At 41.3% G+C, this 22,659-nt stretch overlaps 1 protein-coding gene across 1 annotated transcript in view; it reads left to right on the top strand.

The window, feature by feature from the left end:
• The window catches only part of RPS6KA2 (ribosomal protein S6 kinase, 90kDa, polypeptide 2), a 90,361-nt gene extending 68,687 nt beyond the window's left edge, over nucleotides 1–21,674 (top strand). The window contains exons 16-22 of the mRNA XM_010145749.1: nucleotides 9,654–9,743; nucleotides 11,212–11,370; nucleotides 12,561–12,722; nucleotides 16,897–16,973; nucleotides 19,447–19,564; nucleotides 20,733–20,870; nucleotides 21,264–21,674. Coding sequence (XP_010144051.1) covers nucleotides 9,654–9,743; nucleotides 11,212–11,370; nucleotides 12,561–12,722; nucleotides 16,897–16,973; nucleotides 19,447–19,564; nucleotides 20,733–20,870; nucleotides 21,264–21,389 — 870 coding nt within the window. The 3' untranslated portion in view covers nucleotides 21,390–21,674. The remainder of the gene's footprint in view (nucleotides 1–9,653; nucleotides 9,744–11,211; nucleotides 11,371–12,560; nucleotides 12,723–16,896; nucleotides 16,974–19,446; nucleotides 19,565–20,732; nucleotides 20,871–21,263) is intronic.
• Nucleotides 21,675–22,659: the final 985 nt, after the last annotated feature.

Genomic DNA, 22,659 nt, shown 5'->3' with positions numbered 1-22,659 from the left:
AGTTATGCAAATTCCTCTTGGCTTTAGTGGGTGGCTGTCACCGTAAGGTTTATGGAAAGGAAAATAGTATCAGGAAGAACATAATGGATGTAAAAAGACCTCATTAAAAATACTGTTACCCAGCTGAAGGGAAAAGGGAGTGACAACAGTGCTTCTGTAAGCCTCTAATGATCCTTTCTCCCCAAAACAGCTTAACAAATTACCTATCAAGTGCATATCTCTTGCCTCTGCAAGATCCTACTGATGATTCTGAAAGACACTTTCCAATATTCTATTGAGAAAATATCTCTGGTTGCAGTCTCCCCCAAAATTTTCATTCCTATTTGCTTTCATTCCCTGAATGATATGTGATGGAGCTGTTCAATATACTCAGCTAATTGAAAGGATGGAAAAACAAAGATTTGAATACCAGCATCAAACGGTTGTTGCATAAATGTGTTGCTAGTGTAGTTCAAATTTTATTAATAAAATTGAAAAACAAATCTATAGATTTCTGCCTTACCAACGTGCTTGCATATAAGTGAGTTTTGCATGTAGTACCTGGGTAGTACTACTAAACCCAGAGCGACCATGTGCTATTTTGGTATCCATGGTTTAAGATAGAATATAAACAAATTAGAAAAAACTTACAGCACAAAATATGCAAGAATTACAAGGCAAGCTCTACCAAGAGAGCTACAAGTATATATGAGAAAAATAAAAGTCCAGTAGAATGCAATCAAAATCTAAAAATATTTCTAAGGTGATAAAAATGATGGATGACAACCATTTAGCTGCTAAAGACAGCAAGACAAGACAGAATGTCTTGAAGCTAAAAAAGGGAGTTTCAGGAAAAAAAGTCGATGGTGAGAGCAGTTGGAAAAACAGACTCTTTGAGGAGATGACCGAGATGTCCTCCCCCTCACACACAAAGTTGGATCTGTCATGTTAGTAGAATTGTAGCCTTACAAAATGCAGGGTCAGAGGTATAAGACCCACACTTACCTTGCTAAACTACAGAGAACACTCACCATGTTTTCCCATGAAATCTGGTTTATAAAGCTGAGATTCGGGAAATCCTGTTGTCCAGACACTTCAGTAAAAGATGTTTTTCGCTGTCTGAAGGTTAATTTCTTAAACTGGTATCATGGCACCAGATTCACCAGGCTGTAGGGTGCCATGTAGAAGATAAAGGCTTCAAGAGCAGATCTAGATACACACCTCTGTGCTTTTTTTTTTTTTTTAAGGCATTCTTGGTTTTTTCCATTTCAAACACCTTTATCAAAGGGTCTGACTTCCACGCTGGACCAGGGATGTTCTATAGATTTCACACACCACAGCGGGAGGCCAAGTAACATATTTTGTATCCTGTCCTCATTTTATAAGATTTAGGTTTACTCAAATACCTGGAAGATTTCAATGAGTCTCACTTTTCTATTGTTTTGATTTGACCATGATCAGATTTCTGCCAGACGCTCTCCCCACAGAAATAAGTCAGATCTCCAAGGAGGCAGCTCTCAAATAGGCAGGACCCTGCAGCTACAGCTTCAGAAAGGATGGGCCAGTACAGAGTGCTGGGCCCTGCTTGAAGGACTTGGGAGAAGAAAGCACAGCAGAGACGCAGGAGTGCCTTGAGCAATTCTACAAGACACAAACTTGTTCGTAGCAGCAAAAGCCAGTGCAGGCTGGTGACTTTTTGGGTAAATGGGATCAAGGTGTTGCTTAAGTCTTAACCAAGTAAACAAAGGAGGCAGATAGAAATACAGAAATCTGTGCAGACCACCTCTTAAACTCAACTCCAGAGCAAATCTTAGATGTGCAGTTACTGACTCACCTCTGGTGTAAGGATCCCTGCAGCCTCCTTCCCATTTGGTCACAAAGCTCACAGTGCCTCTCTCCTTGACATGGCTGAGCCTCTGAAGAATGTGAGATGATGGTATTTCTTACTGCTAACTAGATCTTTTCTGAGACTTAGGACCAGGCAGCAGTTTTCCTACAGCTTCGTAATATCATGTTTCTCTTCTCTAGCTGCTTGCCAAATAGCTTAGTATTTTGGACAGAATTTGGTCCTTTGTGCCTCTGTTTTTCTTTTGGGGCAATTTAAACTGTATTTGTCTTCCACATTGATGTAATAATTTTCCCCTTTTATAAGATCTGAATGTGATATGCTGGTTTCCACCCCTAAAGCTTTTTGTAAAAGAAGGTGGGAGTGGCACTGCAGTCATTTTACGGACTGAAAACTCATCAGTCTGATCCAAGGATGTGTGCTAGGGCTGAGCAGAGCAGACTAAAACGTAGTGCAGAGTCTTTCCCACTGAGCTAATCTGCTTCCAAAACTGCAGATTTCCTTCTAAAGTGAGCTTTTCTGCTTCGCAGGTGCTATCGGAACAAAATTTGTTAATGTTTCTGCATTGCTTAGAAAATGTGTGCTACTGTATAAATGCTAATTAATAAGTACTACAGTTGCATTTGACAGCTTAGGAGTGCTAAATCAGCAAACATTGGCAGCAAGTGGGCATGCTCTGTGTGCAGAAAATTTAATGTCTCACCCACGCAGCTTGATCTGATGGCCAGTGCTTATTTCAGAGAAGTATTGCTAATCAGGTCTGTTTCTTTTAATATGCATGTCACTTTTTCTGAAAGATTTAAGCATGGATGGGAGGAATGAATCTCTGGAGCTAATCAAAACTAATAGCACAGCAAATAGTCCCTTAGAAACTATTAAGCTTGGCATAGTTCTCCTTGGAGACATCTTAAATGTAAAATTATACCATGCCCTTTTAAATAATATTAGCCTTTCTGCAGTGATTTTCATCCAGCTTGAGTAATTTGACATCAAAAATGAGCCAAATTAAAACAGATGCTTGGCATGAATAGGGCTTATTTTTAGAAGGAAATATTACTGGAATGGAAACCTGTACATTTTCCAGCAGCACAGAACTGCAAAACTCTATCTCTGTGACAGTTTTCCCAGAATTAATATTGCAGATGAAACTGTCAGGTTAAAGATCTCTGCAAGTGCTGTTGCACCTCCTTTCTTCAGAAGGGATATGAATCCCACCTTTCGTCAGTTCCACCAGTGGTGCCCTGAATTATCCAATATATTATAGATATGGTGTAAACATAATGGGCAAAGGGACACAAAATTAATTCTCCCTTCGCTCATCCCTCCTCTCCCAGAAAAGGAAAGGATTTCTACAGGGAGTATCACATTGCACCATGTTATACGTATCTTTTCTTGGAAGTGATTAACCCATACTTACACTCCAAACGAGCTTTAGAAAAAGCGTCCAAGTATGCACTTAAAAAGTGCATAAACCTCTTTCTCCTCCATGAATTTTTTCACAAAGCCATCATAAGTTCCCTGGTGCTGGTCAAAAGGATCTTTAGGTAGTCCTGCTGGCTAACACACTGGCAGCTTCAGTTGTGGCTGGTCAAGGTATCATAGTGCCCAGGTGTCTGCCCTTACCTTTTGCCAGACTTTCTGTTGCTGTAGCCAGAACAGCAGATTAGAACTGTACCAGTGGCTCAGCTGCCTCACTCACACGCCTGTTTCTCACTTTCGGCTGCCAGGAAAGGTTGCTTGGGACAGCTGAAGAGGTAGATGCTGGTCCCATTTGGGACTGGGGCCAAAAAGGGCAGGAAGGAGAGATACACCTCATGCCCCTGCAGCACAATTCACCAAAGCTCCTTAGGCAAAGTTCCACAGCCTACGTATTATCCACGCCCGTGGTGCAGGGTGTACCTTTACTACTTCCCAGTGTTTGTGGTTGATGTTGTGCAATAAATCCACTAAAATAAAATGGAGAATTTTTGCTACAGTCCATGGTAGTGGCACACACCGCAGTGTTAAGGGTTAAACACAGTGCTACTATTAGGTACATTTAGCTTGATTTTCCCAAGAAGGGAGATGGCTACCATTGCCCATTTCAACTGGCATGATTAGACAGAACTTTTGTGTTCTGTTTCATTTAAGGAGAAAAATCAAGTCAGAGCCAAGAAAATGTTGTAATGCAGTCTTGTTTGTTTACTAAAGATACACAAAATCCTTTCTCTCCAGCACAGGAATACCCAGCAACAGACACATTTCCTTACTGCTAGCTCCAGCTTAGCCTGAGCAGAGCTCCATCCTTTCTCCTCAGGCCCATATCACTGCTCTTCATGTCAGTGCATTTCATGTTTCTTTTCTGTCTTCTTTCTCACTCTGTTTCCTTTCTCTCACCCTTTCTTTTAGGCTGTTCATTTTCCAGACAGCAAAGGCAGTTAAATTGTCACCTCCTACTTCTTGTCTTTTTCCTATGTCACAATTGTAGTGATGGAGAACTCCCTGTGAGAAACACAGCCATCCTCCTCATGCAAGGTCACCCGAGTTAATTTCAGCTGTTTGAAAAGACAATTTGTATTAACAGGGCTAATTCTGCCCAAAGTGGATTAGGGAGTGTTCACACATACCACTTCTTTGGCAGGGCTGTGAAGGCTATAAGTCCCAGCTGGTGGGTGGTAACAAACAGCTGAGGACTGTAACATCTGCTAATGACATAACTAGATCCACAAGAAGAAATTTATCTACGCAGTTAGAGGCACACAAATACCTTCACAAAACTGCAACAAGCAACTATAAATATATACTGCCTATAGTTGCTGTAGCAATTTCAGCAAGGCTTTACCCACACAGAACTATACTGACACTCTCTTTTTATACTCATTAGTCCACTCTGGCAAGGCTGAAGCCATTAGTAAGGTGATTTTTTTTTTTTTTAATGCAAAAGACTTGTAGAAGGACTTGTAAAAACTGTCCAAATGCATTAATTGGGATTTTGAAAATATCCTCTCCTGATCCTTTCTTCCTTGATAGAGAAAGAGATCAGTATTGTCCTTCGATAGAGCTCAACTCATTTTAAAATATCATGAGGTTCTTACCCTAAATTCCACTGAAGAAAATGTACCTCTTCTTTCAGCTAATCAGTGAAATAAACAAAGGATGTGATAGTCAAAGAACAAACAAGACCCCTATTAGAACACAGGACTCTGTCGCATGCACTAAGCTCATTTTACTCTGGAATTGTTTCATCTGCTGTTTAAAACAGATGAGTTTCTAAGCAATCCCTAGATGTCCAATACATAGAGAAACACCTATTTATGGTATGGCTCAGTTTCTTATTTTTCTGAAGGACAATAGAAGACCCCTGTGCTTCATAGCTCTTCTCTGCCAAAGTACAATAGAGCTCTTGTTACATTTTCTGTTATTTATATATTGTGATGGCTTTCTGAGTTGGTGTTCTTCTCCACACAACTACAGAGAGAAATAGAAAAGTAGCACCATTACATATTGCTCAAAACCTCAGGACTAGTAGCAGAGAAAAACTTCCCTTAATTCAGTAACAGAGGGTGTTTATGGATACATTTCAACTGAGTTCAAATCAGAATGAACTTGCTAAAGGAAATACATTATTCCTCGCACAGGAAGAGCTACAAGAGGTTTGTGGGCTGTCATAGAGCATAATAGAGGAGAGTCTGTCTTAATGCAAAACACAGTGTCTCAAAGGAAACAGAATGACCAGGGTGGCAAATACTCTTTGTTTCCACAAGAAATATTCAGAAGTTACATAGTTTTACTCAGCTTTTAATCAGAGCTTAAGAGTGTCACTGCCTATCTACAATTCAGATAGAATATTTAGCTTGCCAGCACCCAACAGTGGAGCTTGAAAGCTAGATAGCAAAAAAGGTAACCAATTAATATTTACTCTGAACAAGAGCAGACACAGTGTGATGTGCTATGGCCACTTGTGGTCTCGTGTGGGACATCTGATGAGTGTATGGCAGTTCCTGCATCCAACGTTAAATGGCAGGAAACAATGCAGAGCCTTCGGTCTTCATTGGAGCAGGGATAGCCAATGATGGGGGCATCTCTCCAGGCCTGGAAGCATAGCCCTGAAGGATGTTGTATTAAAATTAATTTGAGGACCATATTTAACTGCTACGTTGGTTGAGTGGCAATTGTCACATATGCTGTTGTCTGGTCTACATAATCTGCACCATCTCAATTCAGGGGCCAAAGCTAAAACTAAAAAAAATATGCAGAGGTTGACTGACAATAGAGCTGATCTTTAAAAAATCAGAGATAATTAAACTACAAAGCAGTAACAGAAGGAAGAAACAGAACATGAAAATGGAAAGCAAAGTGCCTGGTATGGGTGTTTGCTCTGGTAGTGGTTCATTGCCAGTCAAAGCTCACTGGAAAGAATGTCCATGTCCCCACCCTGGAAGAGCCCAGGGGGGCACCAGAGCTCAGCACAGTGGGATCACAGCCCCGAGAAGCCATCAGGTGCTTGCCAGGAGCCCCCTGGAAAGGACTAGCAAGAAGAGCACCTTGCATTGTTTCCAGGAGGCAGAGTACAGCTATGGTTAGACTTTGTAATGCCACCCTCACCTTCGCTGGCAATCAGTAAGTGTGACTTAGTGAATGCTTTTCAAATTACCGTTGAGGCTGCTTCATATACCTTGCTGTTGACCCTCTCCAGGCAGGGGGATGTGTCTGTAGATAAGCATGTAGGATTGTGGAAAACGTGTTCATGGTGATTTTGGACTCTCTGCCCGGGAGCCTGCGGCCCAGCGGCCAGCTAGTGAGGAGAATATGCAGAAGGTGCTGTGCCAGGGCTGCCTGCGTCCTGCCTCTCTCCTGCTGCATCCGTGCAAGGTCCTCAGAGCACGCCTCTCCTCCATGTTACATACAGCAACACTTGCACTGAAAAGTACAGCTGCACAAAAAGCACTCATTTAACACCTGTCTAGTGAAACCACCACTCTTTCACTTACATAATTTAATTCATTTCATCTGGTGCTTTTTGAGAATCTTAGAACTACTGATGAATATCTCTGGAAGCCCACGATGCATCTTCCTTAACCCTTGTGTTTGATAAGCAGCACGGTGCCTGCGTTTTACCTCAGCTCATTTTGGCCCTAAGCTGGGGCAAGATTTGCAGGCATTCTGGGGACGCAGACACCCTCTGGTGCAAAAGGAGGCAACAACAACCAGCCCAACCACCCTGCCATGGCAGCTTCCCTCTTTGGAAAATCTGGAGTGGGTTTAACAACACACTGAAACACTTCTGAAGATGAAAAAACAGGAAACTTGGGTATCATAGTGGAGCTATAGGGCATACATAAGGAGCTGCTGTGGCCATTGCAGCATGTGAATAAAGAAACTGCGCACTGCAGCCAGTCTGAACTGAAGGGAGATTGCTGCTAAAGTTGCAGCAGCCACCTCCTCTGCTGTTTTATCAGTCGTGGGCCAAGTGTAAGTTGCCGGCATGGTGAAGAGAAGCACTGTCAGGCTGACAATCTCTCACTGTGGAGGAAAAAATTTATTCTGGTCTGTCCAATCGGGCTGTGCAGGGACTGAGAGGAATCTGGCAGGACCCTTCACAGCTCTGACAATGATTTGTTGAGTGGTTTAGGGCAGATTGTCTATTTAATCACTCTACTGCAGCTTGTGCGCACATTAAAGCAGAAAACATGCGTATTTAGCGGGACCGTCTTGCGATTTATATTAAAATAGCATATTGTGAATCAGAAGCATTACATATCTGCTGCTGTTGCTACTAAATCAGTAGCAGACTGCTCCAGGTTATGTTGAGTTTTGTGTCAGTAGCTGAGACTATTTTTGGTTTGGATTTTTTTAGGCCATATATATATTTATAGTCCTGCATTTATTAATAGTTGCTTAAAATTTTCCACAGCTCTGGATATTTCCTTTCACAGGAAAATACAACAGAAAAGGAATCTGGAATATATTACTTCCTACAGTACCATAGTGATAGCAGTACTTTACAAAGCTGTAGTAACAGTTGCTGCAATAAATACTGCAGGTTTGTACAAGGCAGGTAGATCCTAACAGGTGCACGTGTGTGTAACTCCAATAACTTGACAAAAGCTGTATTAGTTTAGCCAAGGAAGTGGCCCTGAGGATCTTTTTATATGTTACTTATTGGTTGAACGGGACACTATGGTCCTATTTATAAGGAGTCATTCAATCAGGGTTTCATTGGCTTTTTAAGAATGTTTCAACTGGACTGGGAGAATAGTATTCTAACGAGAAATTGCTAGCAGATATTTTCCACTCACCTGTTTTTGAGTTTTTTCCTTCATCTTTTCAAATGTAGACAACAGCCATCTACCTACATCAGCTCCCTGTTGCCCTGTCACTCGTCACACTGCTATTAATTCAGAGTCAAATCACTGATGTGACTTCAAATGTATACCTCATCCATGGCCAGCTACTGACCACCATCATCACTGCAAATGCATGCCAGTTATGATGACTACAAAACCTCTGATATATATTCAAATATGCACTATTATAACTGATGCATAAAATTCTAGCCCTGTACTTAAATGTGTGTCACCATAATTAAGCCATAAAAAATGCATGTAAAAGCTGCCAGTTGTTTATCCTCATGAACAAAAAAGATTTTTTAAAAGTTGTTTCTCTGCAAACACCAGTGTTTTAAATTCGTGCTATGTGCCTAGTTCTTAGGGAACTAACCACATTTAAGGTTGGAGGCTTTGAAATACAAGCCAATAATGAATTACGATTTTCTGAAAATGCCATCTAGTCCTCTTTGGTAAACCTGTTATTCAATAGTACTGCTGCTGGATTCTAGCAATAAGAAATTGTGCCAAAATACTGTGCTCCTAATGAGTTTCTGGTAGAATGAGTCTTTTGCCATTCCCTATGCAGTTGCATTTGACATGTCAAAATACAGAGCTCTCCCTTGGATTATTTTGTAGCTATTGTTTGTTTCATATTTATCATTTAAATTTGTGAAGTGAGAAGCCTTAATCGGTGCTCTCAGCTGGGCACATGATCAAAGCTCTTTGATTTACTTCCCAAATATAGGTAATTGGAGCACTGATAAGAAGTCGGTGCTGCCCTCACAGCAGCCTTTCCACGCAGTGACGCTCTCTAAGCAGCAGGTGCCATGTTTTTCTGAGACTTCCTGCTATAGAACTAAAAAGTTTTCATGTCTTACTCTACTCTCTCACAAGGCAAATGCTGAATACGAAAGAAGTGACGTATAGAGCAGTTTTCTTTATAGCTTAGGAACTGGTAGAGTTTGGCTTCATAACCAAATGCAGTCTCTGGGCACTCTCTTGTTCATTCCAACAGCATGGCCCAAAGAGCCAAGTGATTGCCAATAGCTTCATCAACTCAGATCTCCCCGACAGCAAATGTTTACACATTTTAATTTCTGGCAAACCCACCTGATAAGAAATTTCTATTAATTTATCAGCAGATATGCAAGCAAATATCAATATTATGAACGTATCCATTTTTTTTTTATGTCAAGGGGTAACTTAAAACTATTATTATTTTCAAATTCTCCATGTTGTTTGATTTCTAAATGACATCCTGTATTATTTACGGGCGAACAAAACTATAGGCATAAAAAATAGGGTCTACGCCTTCAGAATCTACACTAAGTATTGCTCAATGTGGCTTTGGCATATAGTCAGCATGGCTCCCATTTGCACAGGGTTTGAGCTGTTGTCTCCTAGAATAATGCTTAATAGAATAATTTTAAATATTAATTTGTTAAAACTGTAGAAATTGCCTGGTTTGTGTTTAGTGCTGCTAGCTGGTATCTTACTACGCTGTGCTTCATTTATTCCAGATAATTGATAAAAGTAAGAGAGATCCCTCTGAAGAAATTGAGATCCTCTTGCGATATGGACAGCATCCAAACATCATTACTCTTAAAGATGTGAGTAGTTTTTGAGCACTTCAGCATTAAACGATTTTCACCTTCTGGTCAGGCTCAGCTACTAGTCCACATCTGGAAAATTCTTTTGTTGAAGATCAGAGCTAGAATCAGACCGACTGAAGTCAAGGGGAAAAAAGGTGACTTAAGTTACTGGACAGCAGTTGGAAAGTCTGGTGAGGTTATGCATTCTGCAATCACTGCTGCACCAGCTGTATATATGAAACCAAAGGGGCACAGTGCTGGAGAAAACAAAACGCGTTTGGTTTTGCAGCACTTTTCAGAAGTGACACTTTTCAACTTTTTTCAAGCACTTTTCAGCTTCCCTAGTTGGATGTTCTGGAGCAGGCTGCTGAGCACTGACAGCGGTGCTACTAAGCAGGGGATGCACTTTCATGAGCAGCAGCTGTTTCCATGCAGCCTGCGCTACCTGTTTTGTTGGAAAGAGGACAAAGTCACTAGGGTTTCCCCTGAGAGGGTTTTAACACCGGGGAGTATTTACCTTCTCCTCAAGCAGCCTGAGAAGACATGAAGGTATCTTTCTCCAGCATTTCATATGAAGAATACCCTTTGCTGTGCTTACAGGCAGCAATAAACTTTAGTCAGAGATGTTTTATTTACTGCTGCCTTCAGTCTCACCTAGGATTGTCCACACTGTGTCAGATTCAGAGTTTACAGAACAAAATCCTGCTAGTGTCAGTGGCTAGTGTATTATGGTTCAGACCTTAGAGATGTATATAAAAAAATTCTATCACATGCCCTCAGGAAGTCTCTCAATTCCTAAATCCTTGCAAAAAAAGGTTTATATTCCTTTCAAAAAATATTTAGCATCGATGACTATAGCACTGCCTATTATTGCAGTCCTGATGTAGGATTATGACATGAAAATGGACGTTTTTAAGACAAAAAATGACTTTTACTCAAACATAATACATCTCCTGGCTGAAGTCAACAACGTGTTCACCAGAATTGCATATAACATCATTGGAAGCAGGTCTTGGCCAACAGTATAATAGAGTTCATTTAGCTGATCCTGAGATAAAGGGAAATATTGATATTCGAAATGGCAAATGTTACCCTGTAGAAGTGGAAAGAGAGAACACTACTGAGAAGGAGTCTTGGGTGAGAGCCAGCAGACATCTCAGGCTGTGTGAAGTAACGCTACTTTTAACAGCTTGGTCTACTCTGCTGATACAATAGCAGATCAGGAAAGCTACTGAAAGTTTGTGTGTGGACAAATCAGCAAGTTGCTACAGACATGAAAATAAAAAAAAAAACCAAAACAGTGATGACTAAGTCATTTTATAAAGTTGCCTTTTCTGTCATTAGGCATAATAAGCACATTTCCCACACATTAGCCGACATTTGCTTCTTGCAACATTTCACACAAGCAAGCGAGCACTGTGATTTAAGGACCAACCTTTACCAAGTTAATGGGTCCAAAACCTTATTTATTCTGTTACTCTTTCAGGTCTATGATGATGGGAAATATGTGTACCTGGTGATGGAGCTGATGCGGGGAGGTGAGCTCCTGGATCGCATTCTTCGGCAGAAGTGTTTCTCAGAACGGGAGGCCAGCGCTGTGCTGTGCACCATCACCAGGACTGTGGACTACCTGCACTCTCAGGGTGTAAGCATTGTTTCTTCGGCTATCTGCATCAAGCTTCTTCAACTCCAACTTTTAGAAAAAGCAAATAGTTGTGATTTTGCTTCTCTGAAATGGAAATACTTTTTTCGCTGCAAAAAAAAAAATATTTCTCCATATCTATAATTGCATTTGGTTTGTGAAATAGTGTCATAGGCCTTTTAGCCATTTCCCGACTGAACTGCAGTATGTTGAAGTGGTATTTTCATCCCTAAAATATACTGATTTTCAAGTTCATGTACCTTGTTGAGATATTAGTTGTTTACTTTTCATCAGAGTCATTACTGCGGTACCTGATGTTTTAACAGAATTTCAAGCAGCGTAGCTGAATCCGCAGATAGGTATAAAACCAAATGCTCAGCTTTCCAAATGAAGTGGCAGTTTGAGCAGCTGATGGGAAAGGCTTCTGACATGCTGCTAAAGAGCTGGCTTTTAAAATCTAAGCTCTCTATACATGGCAGTTTGAGAATCTCTCCTTTTCCACCTTTCAGGGACAAGCAGTCTGGATGACTAATCAAATATTTGCTGCTTTTTCTTTTTCATAGTTAATGCAAGTGCATTTTGTGCTTGGGCTTTTATATTGTCATGATAGTTTTGCAGTCTTGCTATAACAAATAAAGGCTGTTTTCCCACCACTGAAATGCATCACATCTGGTAGAACATGCAGCTACTTGAAGTTATGAGACTACAAAAAGGGGTTTTGTGAATACATTTTGAAGTGGAGAACAAAAATAATCTGTTCCTTCAGGTGTGAGACACTTGCATGAACAGTCACGAGAAGACCCTTACTCACTTTTCCTCTATGACAGGATTTCTTCTTTGCCTTTCAGATGAATATTTAGGGCCATCAGGTTCCAGGAGACTCTGACATTGAGGTGCCTGTACAGCAACACCCCCTGACTGCCCTCAGGCATGGTGTCCCCCCTTACAGCAGCAGCCTCCATCTTAATACACCAGAAGAGGCTATTGAACATGCCGTTTCTGATTTTAACAGACTTTAACCTTTTTTTTTCTCCCTTGTTTGCCCAAGGCTTTTAAGCAACTTTTCTCCAAAACTTAAATATTTTCAGCATGAGCTCTTGACCTACCTCAACCAGCAGACCAGAAATGGCAGCCAAGCCTGGGTGCTCCTTGACCTCCCATCCTCACTTGTTACTCACTGCTTTCTTGTTAAGGTGGTGCACCGAGATCTCAAGCCAAGTAATATTCTCTACATGGATGAATCAGGAAACCCTGACTCCATCAGGATCTGTGACTTCGGGTTTGCCAAGCAACTCAGAGCGGAGAACGGACTGCTCATGACTCCTTGCTACACTGCCAACTTCGTTGCCCCTGAGGTAGGATCACGTTTCAGAGCCCTGAGTAATGAGCATGTCCTAGGAAGCAGTCCTTTCTCCCTCTCCCCCTTTTCCTCACTGCCTTTACAAGAGGAGCAAGGCAGGAACCAGGCTACCAGCACTTGCACAAGCTCTATTACCATAACTTTCCTATTCGTGGTCTTGTCAGGGCAGCTGTTTTTCTCCTGACAGAAGCTGCTGTCTGTATTAGACTGATGTGCACAATGCTTTGGCTCATTACTAGGATAAATACTGGTTTTTGTCTAGCTGCTTCTGCTCATATTGCTTCCCCTCTAGTGCACTGTGTCAGAAAAGGATAAGGCTTAAGAAGGAAATCTTGATGTCAGGAACAAGACTCAAAAGAAAAATCCACGCTTGCAATCCTTATTACACTGAAGTCAGAGGGAGCTTTAGTGTTGATTTCACTGAGCTAAAGAAATATCTCCCCTCTCGGGCTTTCCTAATACAAATCCCCCCTGTTATGCAAGATGTAGGAAAGGGCTGCTTTCCCATTTTTACAGACAGGGAGGTGGAGGCAGACCAAACAGCCTGCCCCAAGTGTGGGGAGAGGTGGCTGTGCATCTCTGGCAAGTGCTGTTCCTTTCACACAGCCCCACAGGAATGGGTTTGGGTCTCAAAGCTGTTTGAAAAGCTTGGGCTGTTCGTGTGTGTGACCCTGGAGAATTCATAGTTGCTTCCTTCTGATGAAAGAGCAAGAGATTAATTTCCTGGATAATTATCCATTTCTTGGAGTGATGTTTATCAGCAATTTTAGTATTTGCAATACATAACTTGAAATGTGTATCTTCCTCTGCTTGTTATGAAAAATAAAAAATTATTGCCTTTTGCCTTTCAATGTTTCATCTGTCCTCTACTGACAAATGCTACTGTCTCGCAGCTGGTAACAACCAGCAATCTTTTCTTCACCATAACTCCTCTCCATCCAATGTTCATCTGCATGGTATGTAACTGGAAAGAGAAAAATGGGATGATCTGTCTGTACAAGGTCCTTCTGTGATATCAAAAGTTACAGCAATCACAGCCTTCCAGCATCAGAAGGGGAATTTGTTGAGACCATTGCTGAGGCAGTATAAATTCAAAGCAGATTTTTTTCAGAAAAAGATTTTCCATTGCCAAGACAGATTGGTTTGTCATTTTATTGCTGTTTGGTTTGTTTTTTATTTTAGAAACTGGAATGAGCTGTTTAAAATGTATCAAAACAGTAAAAAAAAAAAAAAAAGTTCTGTGGTGCCATAGCAGTTCAATTTCTAAACCAAAAGCTAATCATGTGTGAAAGATTAAAAGCACTTACATTTTCTCTAAGATACCAGTCTTAAAATAGGTGTAGCTATTTTTCATGATGGGCTGTTTTGTGTAGTGTCTGTAATCACAAACGCTGCCATCCCAATGCAGTTTCAGATCAGACTCTTCTGACTTGAACTGAAAGCAGAAATCACGCTCCCAGAAGTCTGTGATGAGTAAGACAGGTCCTGCTAATGCAGGAAGCGCTGGAGATTGATTGAAACATGGCCAGAACTGGCAGAGAGGTTACATAAAGCCTTAACTGCTTTTCATTTTACCTGTGAGGGAACGCTGCCTTCCAGCCTAGACTTGATTTTCACATTCCCTGTCTGCGCCCTGCTACAATGCCTGCCACGCACCCAGGAAAGTAAACAAGGCGGCAGACAGTCAGCTGAGCTGATGACACAAGAGGACAGTGGTAGAGGAAGGAGGACGTGTTTGCACACTTGGATCTTCCCTTTGGTTTGGAAACACTTGATTTTGGGGTTAGATGAGAACACGAACAAAGATGAAGGCTGGCTGAGAGAAGGACGCACGCTGCCACCTAGTGCGAGTCCCCTCCTGTGCAGGGGGTGAAGAGCTAAGCTGGCTCAGGAGGGAAAACGCAGCCTGCTGATTCCCTACTGATGCAGTAGGTCCTTTTCGATAGAGTAAAAATATCTTGTTCTGCAGTTTTCCTCCAAAATCCATTAAGAACCACTGTTTTGGCATTTGAAATTATGAGATTATTAGCTGTCACACCCATACACATCCCTGCTTGTGTCACAACTGAGAGAAGCATGTATGGTGCTAAGAACTGGCTCATGCCTTTCAGATCCCACCAAATTCTCAAGGTGACCTAAACACCTTCATGAGTGGTAAATTCTTCAGTATCCCTTAACGCAGGGCACCACTGCATCTTTTGCAAAGACTGACTTATTTCTAAGACATGTCTGTTACTGTTTGAGAATATCTGCCCCGAGATCAGACACTAATCTCTTTGACCAAGGTTTCCCACTCTTGCTCCTGTCAGCTCAGTGTTCTCACTGTAACAACAGTTGCTAGAGACATTTTCAAATAGCAGTGACGCTAGCTGATAACCCTCATGAGTTCCTGTTGTTACCATGGGGAGAAGTTGCTATCAATAAAAAGCAATTGCCAGCAGACCTCTCCCTAGACACTGGTACAGAGTGAACGTCTCTGTTATCTAGCAGCATTCTTCTGCACAGAGTGATAGCACACAGTGACACCTGTCCATCATTTTGAGGTTGTGTAACCACTTCCTTAATACCCTGCTTCACTAAACACCACAGCTGCCACATTTTTCTGTCATTTGCCTTGGGCTTGATTGTCCTTGGTTATTAGAGAAAGACTGTGATGGCAATGAAATTGTAACTGCTCAAGAAGCAATGAGAACAGCCACACCAAAAGATAAATGTTAGGTGTTCAGTCTCACAGGTGAAGCAAGAAGCAACTGGCTTGTCAAATAGCAAAGATGTTTTTCCCATAAAAACTAACATTAATAGAGGGGGAAAGAATGCAGGAACTAAAGAAATAGAAACAAATAAAACAGACAGCATATATATGATGTGCAGAAAAGAGAGGCAGAAGCAGGATTTTACCAGCTTTTTCAACAGGAGAAAATGAAGCTTTTTCTCTTTTTTTTTTTCTTCCCCCCACCCCACCCCCCCCCCCCATAGCAAATGTTCACTCAGCAGCATACCTGGCAGATGGTTGCTTTACCACTCATAATTTGTAAAACCTGTCAAGGCAATATTTTCTGAAACTGTTTTTTCCTAGCAGTGCTTGGTCTTTTTTGTGATAGACTTCAGATAGCTGAAATCACTCCTGGGTAATAAGGCTGCAGGGCAGAGAAAGACTTGCTGAATTTGTACATTCCTTATTTCGTGTGCTTTGCAAAAAGTGTGTCTACTGAGATCCATCAGAAGGGGATAAAATTCTCCTTGCGTGATAACTTAATAATCAGAAGGGCAGTTTGCTTTTATAAGCAAGTGGAAGATTTGGAGGCAGTCCCTGATCTTTTCTGAGACAAACAGAAACAAAGTTCTTACCTTGATCTCAGCAATGCTGCCTCAGTTGGTGACTTGACTTTCACTTGGACCTGCACTGACTCAAACAGGCATTTCTTCTAGTACACACTAGCATAAAGGACATCTAATTTTTACCCTTACTGCTATAACTCACCATCCTGTACCAAAATTGAACCTATTGGTCAGATCTCTGCTGGGTATTGTTTTCCCCACAAGAAAAAGGGATCAAGCTTTAACCTGTTATATGTTAAGTCCAGTATAAATGTGGCTGTTTTTCTTAATACAGAAGTAAAGTAAGAATAAACCTTTTAGCTTTCTTTACAGTTGTCATGCATCTTTACTAGTCTGACATTAGATATGTGTTAGTGTGCATCTGTTTGTTGTATCAAATCCAAACTGAGCTCAGACACACTTATCACTGTCACTCAGCCCTACGCTTGTGGCATCCACAATGTTCTTGGTAACATTTATGTTAGGTAAAGGTAAAGCTCATTAAAAGTATTAACAAGCTTTTTCTAAAGACCATTTTAAACTACTGTAATGTTGTTCTGCTTTGCTATGTGTCAGATAGGTTCCCAGAGCCTCCAACAAACTGCACTCATTTATGGAGATAACAGATGTGCTGGGCTTGAACCAGCTCATTCCAGCCCGGGCTTCACCTTGCTCCACGCTGCTACTGAACATCTTGATCCTGAGGCAGCCACCTGTTCAAGCCAAATATGCAGTTCAGCCCTGGAAATGTCAGCAAATACAACCACAAATCAATGCTTTTTGAAGATCAGAAGCTAGAAATTCAGGAATACAGATTAACCTGTTTTCATCTTCCTCTTTCCTTCACACAGGTCCTTAAACGCCAAGGTTACGATGCAGCCTGTGACATCTGGAGCTTGGGTATCCTACTGTATACCATGTTGGCAGGGTGAGTGAAGAGGTTATCCTAGAGCAGCAGTCTCCTGTGGGCTCAGCACGTCAGCACTGATTAAGCCAGAAAAGAGTCGCAGACAGAGATAGCAAACTGTTTGGCCTCCTTTGAGAAATGTGCTCAGCTGTATTAGGCAAGAAGATAGAAGCCAAGGCCTAGGATTACAATAAGATTTCTGGAATTAATAAATATCTTTGACACTTTACAAGTTGTTTAGGTTTTCAACAACAGCCTGCGCCCAAAAGCATGCACTGAGACCTAGACTCCTAAAAGGCTCACTATCCACTTAAGTAGCATGGAAGTTTTACACTAGGCAAGGAGCATAGGAGCATGAAGAGCCACATCATGTTCACCTCATCCATAAGTGGATGTTCATTCATTTCTAATAATAAATGTATTCTCTTCAGCTTCATTCTTCTACTGTTGTTATTGAGGTAGCTGAGCACTTTTAAATGCTAAAAAAAACCAAAACAAAACAGTTTTCAGATGCTATTTGAAAAATATGCTGCAGAAAGAACAGAAAGTAAATGATCAGACCAACAAAAACAACAACAGGCAGCAGGAACTTTGGGGGGATACTTGGCGAAGATACCCTTACCAATCTGTTGGCTAAGGTTAAATATTGATACAAGAAGACCCAGAGAAAGAGACAGATTGAAATAAGCAGTGAAGGAGAGGAATAAGATGTGCTGAGGTGCATGGGAAACAGTGTGCAAACCCAGTCTGGAATTATCATGCCCATGAATTTCATTTCTCAGGGTGTGGTACATGCATACTTATCATAGCTAAGTACAGCTTGAAATTTTCAGCGACCTGTCACAGCTCCTTAATCTGCTTTATGACCATTCATCTGTGGCAAGAAGCTTGGATTCATTCATAGATTTATATGGAAAACAAAGAGTTAGACCCTACCCTCACCCTTTATTTGTGTCTCTTACCTCATGGATTATAGAAAAGGTGCCAGGAGTTTCTCTCTCATCTCTTTTGTTTCTGAAGACAGATGTGTTCACCATTAGCTGAAATATATTGTGACTTTCTGGGGCAGTCTCCCAGTCTGCTTGGATCTCCAAAAACCTGTTTCTACTTGACTAATGCCATAGATTTGCAGTGATACACAACCAGAATCAGTAAAATAAAAGTAACACGTTACCCATAGTCACATTTATTTAGCCGATTATATTCAAAATGCTTCTTTTATAATGTGAAAAAAGTCCAAATGTGTTTGAATCTGAAATACAAATTGCACAACTTAGTGGATATTAAATTTGCCAACAGGTGCTATTAACTTGTATCTCACTTTTTTCTGCACTTACAAGAGAAAATAAGAGTGATGCAACTGATGCGAAGTGCTGACTTTTTAGATGCCACCACTGCATTTACAGATTGCCTTGTTCTTCTTCACCAGATGGGAGTTAGTAGGAACTGATTATTATTTGCATCGAGGATTTTATTCTACTCTCATCATTACTATGAGCAGATAGGGCTCAGCCAGGACTAGAGCACAAGCCTGGAATCCTGGTAATGCTGGCAGTGACAGACCTCGGAGTTTTAGCCAGTACTTAACTCTTAGTGCATCCCTCCTGATAGTTATAGAATGGAATAAAATCAAGTATCTCTTTGGGCTGAACTTCTTTGAAATCTGAAATGTTTTTGAAAATTGGAAAATACAATGCGAGGAACTGAATTTGCTACTAGAAACCAGGTGGGATAGGAAGTTGTGGCCAAACCCACTGTTTAGCGACCGGAAAACCACTCTGGCAAGTTTTCAGGGGAGAAAAGACACATCAAAGGAAAAATACACAAAATCCCCAATTCCCCCTTCTCGTAAACCTACACAGCCATTCAAGGTTGCAGAGTAAAATTTGGCCTGTTAGATTTTAGTTAGCTGCAAAAGTCTTACCACTTGTCACTTTATGCAGACAAAAGGTGTGCCCTTTGCATGTGACACTAATTTTGTAAAGCTGGGTGCATGCTACTAGTCATTTCTGGCTGGCTAGATCAGGAGGTAACCTATTGAGGATCATTTGTTTTGCCCAACAGACTTGCACATCATGGTTAACAAAGCATTGCAAAATAGATTATAAGAAGTTCTTTTTACTTTTTCTTTTTTTTTGGTTTCAGATCCTAATTTTTCTCCTTTATTATTTATATCCTCTCTTGCCATTATCAAGCTTATAAAACAGAATGAAAACAATTAAAGAGGTAAAAACCTGTATTTTTTTAAAAGAATTTGTCATTCCTCAGAAATGAGGAAAGAACAAACATTTTTAAAAACCAAACAGTTAAGGAATCGATCTTTTCCTCTGGAGAACAACTTAGTATGAGGAACAACCAGACTGCATAGTTTGAGTGAAAACGAAGCAGCAATGTCTGTGGTCCATTCTGGAACCAAATTCCTTTTGTAATTGGTGGCAGTTAGCACTAGATCCTAGAAATCATTCACTGTATGTTTTTCTCTTTTTTTAAAAAGGTTCACTCCTTTTGCAAATGGACCTGACGACACCCCAGAGGAGATTCTGGCCAGGATTGGCAGTGGCAAATACACGCTTACAGGAGGAAACTGGGACTCAGTATCTGACACTGCAAAGGTCAGTGAACACTTTCTCAGATTAAATGGGCTTGCAGTTTGCAGTTGTAACAAACTCGAGAGGTAGCCAGAAGGGTTGTTTCTCAGTGCCTCACGACACAAAAGCTTCCTTCTTTACGTTTCTACCAATTTGCATGAAATAGCACATCATGAATTTTGGAAGTTTATTTCATTAAACTAAAGCATAATATAGCACCATCTTGAGATCTTGAGATTAAATCTTAATCTTGAATCTTGAATCACTTAAATCTTGAGATTTAAATAGCACAGAACTCTTTTTTGTGCAACTGAACTTTTAACAGTGTGGGGTTTTCAATGCCTCAAATGTATGGTCTATACGTGAATCACCTTTTTGCTCCTCAAAGTTAATTAGGAGCAGGCAGTTTACCAACTAGCATTTTTAACTCCTGCACAGTTCACAGTTTAGGCTGTCCATCTGTAACAAAGCATGGAAACCCCAGGAGAGAAAATGAGACTTTTGGGCATGAAGCTGTGTGCTAATCTATGAGACAGATAAATGGGCAGGAAAGCTGGTGAGCTTCCTGTTGCTTGGCATTAATCAGAGACTTTGACAGGAGTTAGAAATTGCTGCAAGAGAATTCAGTTTTAGCAGCTGATAGTATCCAGTGGAAGAACATTGATATATCCTACCACAAAACTGCAAGCTCTCCTAAGTAACTTATGAATCTACCTACCAGTACCTCCTGAGGCTCACAATGTATTTTTTTATCAGATGTCCAGTTTTGAAATTAAAACATTCAGATGTGGTAGAACTAATCTCATTGAACTTTAGCCACCTGAATGCTAGATTTCTGTTTTAAGCTTCTTTAGTAAGCATGCTTTGGAGTCAGTGAGGAGATGCCTCCAGATGGCATCCAGCTCTAGGAGGTTCATCACCCCTATGAGGTCACCACTAATTAACATTCACTCAATATAATGAATACCCTCCACATCATTATCTTTTGGCCGGATTATCAGCTGAGAGTTGAACATTACACTTCAAAATTTTGAAGTCCAGACTTTATCCTTAATAAAAACCATATCTAAAGTGCATCCCTCCCTCCATTGGACATGCTGGTAATGATGCTGCCATTGGAAAGATCTTAGGAAAAACTGCACTGCTATAAATTACTTTTTCCATTTTACTGTTCTCTTCTTTTTAAATCCAGGACATTGTGTCTAAGATGCTTCACGTAGACCCTCATCAGCGCCTCACCGCAGTTCAAGTCCTAAGACATCCATGGATAGTGAACAGAGAGTATCTGTCTCAAAACCAGCTCAGCAGACAGGATGTTCACCTGGTGAAGGTACATCCTACACTCCTGCCTCTTATTTCCTTGCAGAACAACATGTCATTTGTGTAAATATTATGGAAAGTGATAAAGGAATTAGGAAGATTATTTACCAGAGGCCAAATTTAATATGGCACTGCATTAATAGTTAAGATTTTTGACCTGTCACCTGCTTGATAGTTTTAAGTTCAAGCTGCATTGTAATGACCTGGTGGCATTCTGTGCACATACTACTCACCACTTTGAATCACAGACACTCCAGCCATCTGCCAGCCCAGATCTTGTTATCATTGCATGGAAATCATCCACACACGTCCATTTTTTCAGGAGGCTTGATAGGAGAAGGGAGGGGAAAAGCATCAAAGAACTGGATTTCAGCCCAGCATTTTCTCTTCCTCTATTTTACAGGGTGCAATGGCAGCCACTTACTTTGCTTTAAACCGAGCACCTCAGGCACCAAGGCTGGAGCCTGTATTGTCCTCCAATTTGGCTCAGCGGCGGGGCATGAAACGACTTACCTCTACCAGGTTGTAGCAGTACCCCCAAACAGCCTCTTTGAAAACCCACAGTTTATTATTTGAAAAATTCATCTTTACTTGGCTAGCAGAACTTTTTTGGACAACCTGCACATCAAATCGCCAGAACTAGCAGAAGCCCAGTGTAAGACAAAGTTCTCCTTTGCTTCATCATTTCTTTTACATTCCAGCCAGGATCCCAAGTTTAACAACTTCATAAATATGTGCCAATTTTGACAGTAGCTCCGTTTCCTTACTGAGATAAAGCCAAATAATGTAGGTGTGCTCCATCCTTCCCATACTAGAAAATGCTTTTTTGAGTCCTTAAGATGTTCCATGGGAACACAGTTTTCATTTTGTTTCTTAAGAGAAGCACTTTTTGCTATGAAGAACTCAGTCAGGTTTGAAAGTTTTCAGCTGTTCCAGCATGCATCATGATGAAGTGACTTGGCTAGTTACCAGTAGACATTGACTGATCTCCGCGCATCCCAGGAAGGCTGCAGAGACACGTGAATAATACCTTACTTGAAACAAGTGTTATACAATATGACAAAAGAGAGCTGTCAGTGGTGGTGGAAATACCTTCTGATTTCAAGAAATCTTTTGCACTTTGCCCGTGTCCTCTCTGGAATGAAGCCAGCACCTCTCAAGGAGTGCATGCCACCAGCCCTCACCTACTCAGAGGCCTCCAAGAGCAGAAAACCTCTGAGAAACTCAATTCTCTGAGGAAATTATTGGGGTTTATGAGACTGTGGGACAGCATTCATGTAAAACAGTGTGAGTAGGAGCCTGTGGATCAGGGAAGAAAACGGTGTGTCGTCTCCACTAGCAACAAGAAGGAGATCTGGGACAACTAGGTGACGGGGAACTAAGCAGAGGCAGGGAGCAGTGCAGATGACTTTGAGGATAGAAGGCAAAAAGACCCATACCACTGTGGTGGGGAGTACTGCCAAAGGTAACTAGCATGCATGTGTTTGGGGGGCAAACTGGTACTCCTAAAAAGCAAGGGCTGGTCCCTATTCAGCAGCTGGTACGGAAGAGGGTGGATGGGCTGCTGAGGGGCTGGATGGGTTGGTGCAGCCATCCTCCCATTCCATCACCAAGTCTGCTCACAGAGACCAGTTCTGGAAGGCCAGAGTGCCACCTTGGAGCAAGCAAGGCCATTTCCAGCCTTGCTCCCTGCATTTCCCTGGCTGCTCACCCAAATCCGCCTCCATCACCCGAAGTTTCAGGTCCCTGCCTGGCTGTTCTGCTCTGGCAGAGCTAAACAACCTGTGCCACGTGTGTGG

This window comes from Buceros rhinoceros, unplaced genomic scaffold, assembly GCF_000710305.1.
Source record: "Buceros rhinoceros silvestris isolate BGI_N320 unplaced genomic scaffold, ASM71030v1 scaffold6361, whole genome shotgun sequence".
NCBI classification, from domain to species: domain Eukaryota; kingdom Metazoa; phylum Chordata; class Aves; order Bucerotiformes; family Bucerotidae; genus Buceros; species Buceros rhinoceros.
This window is presented reverse-complemented; position numbering and strand designations above follow the sequence as displayed.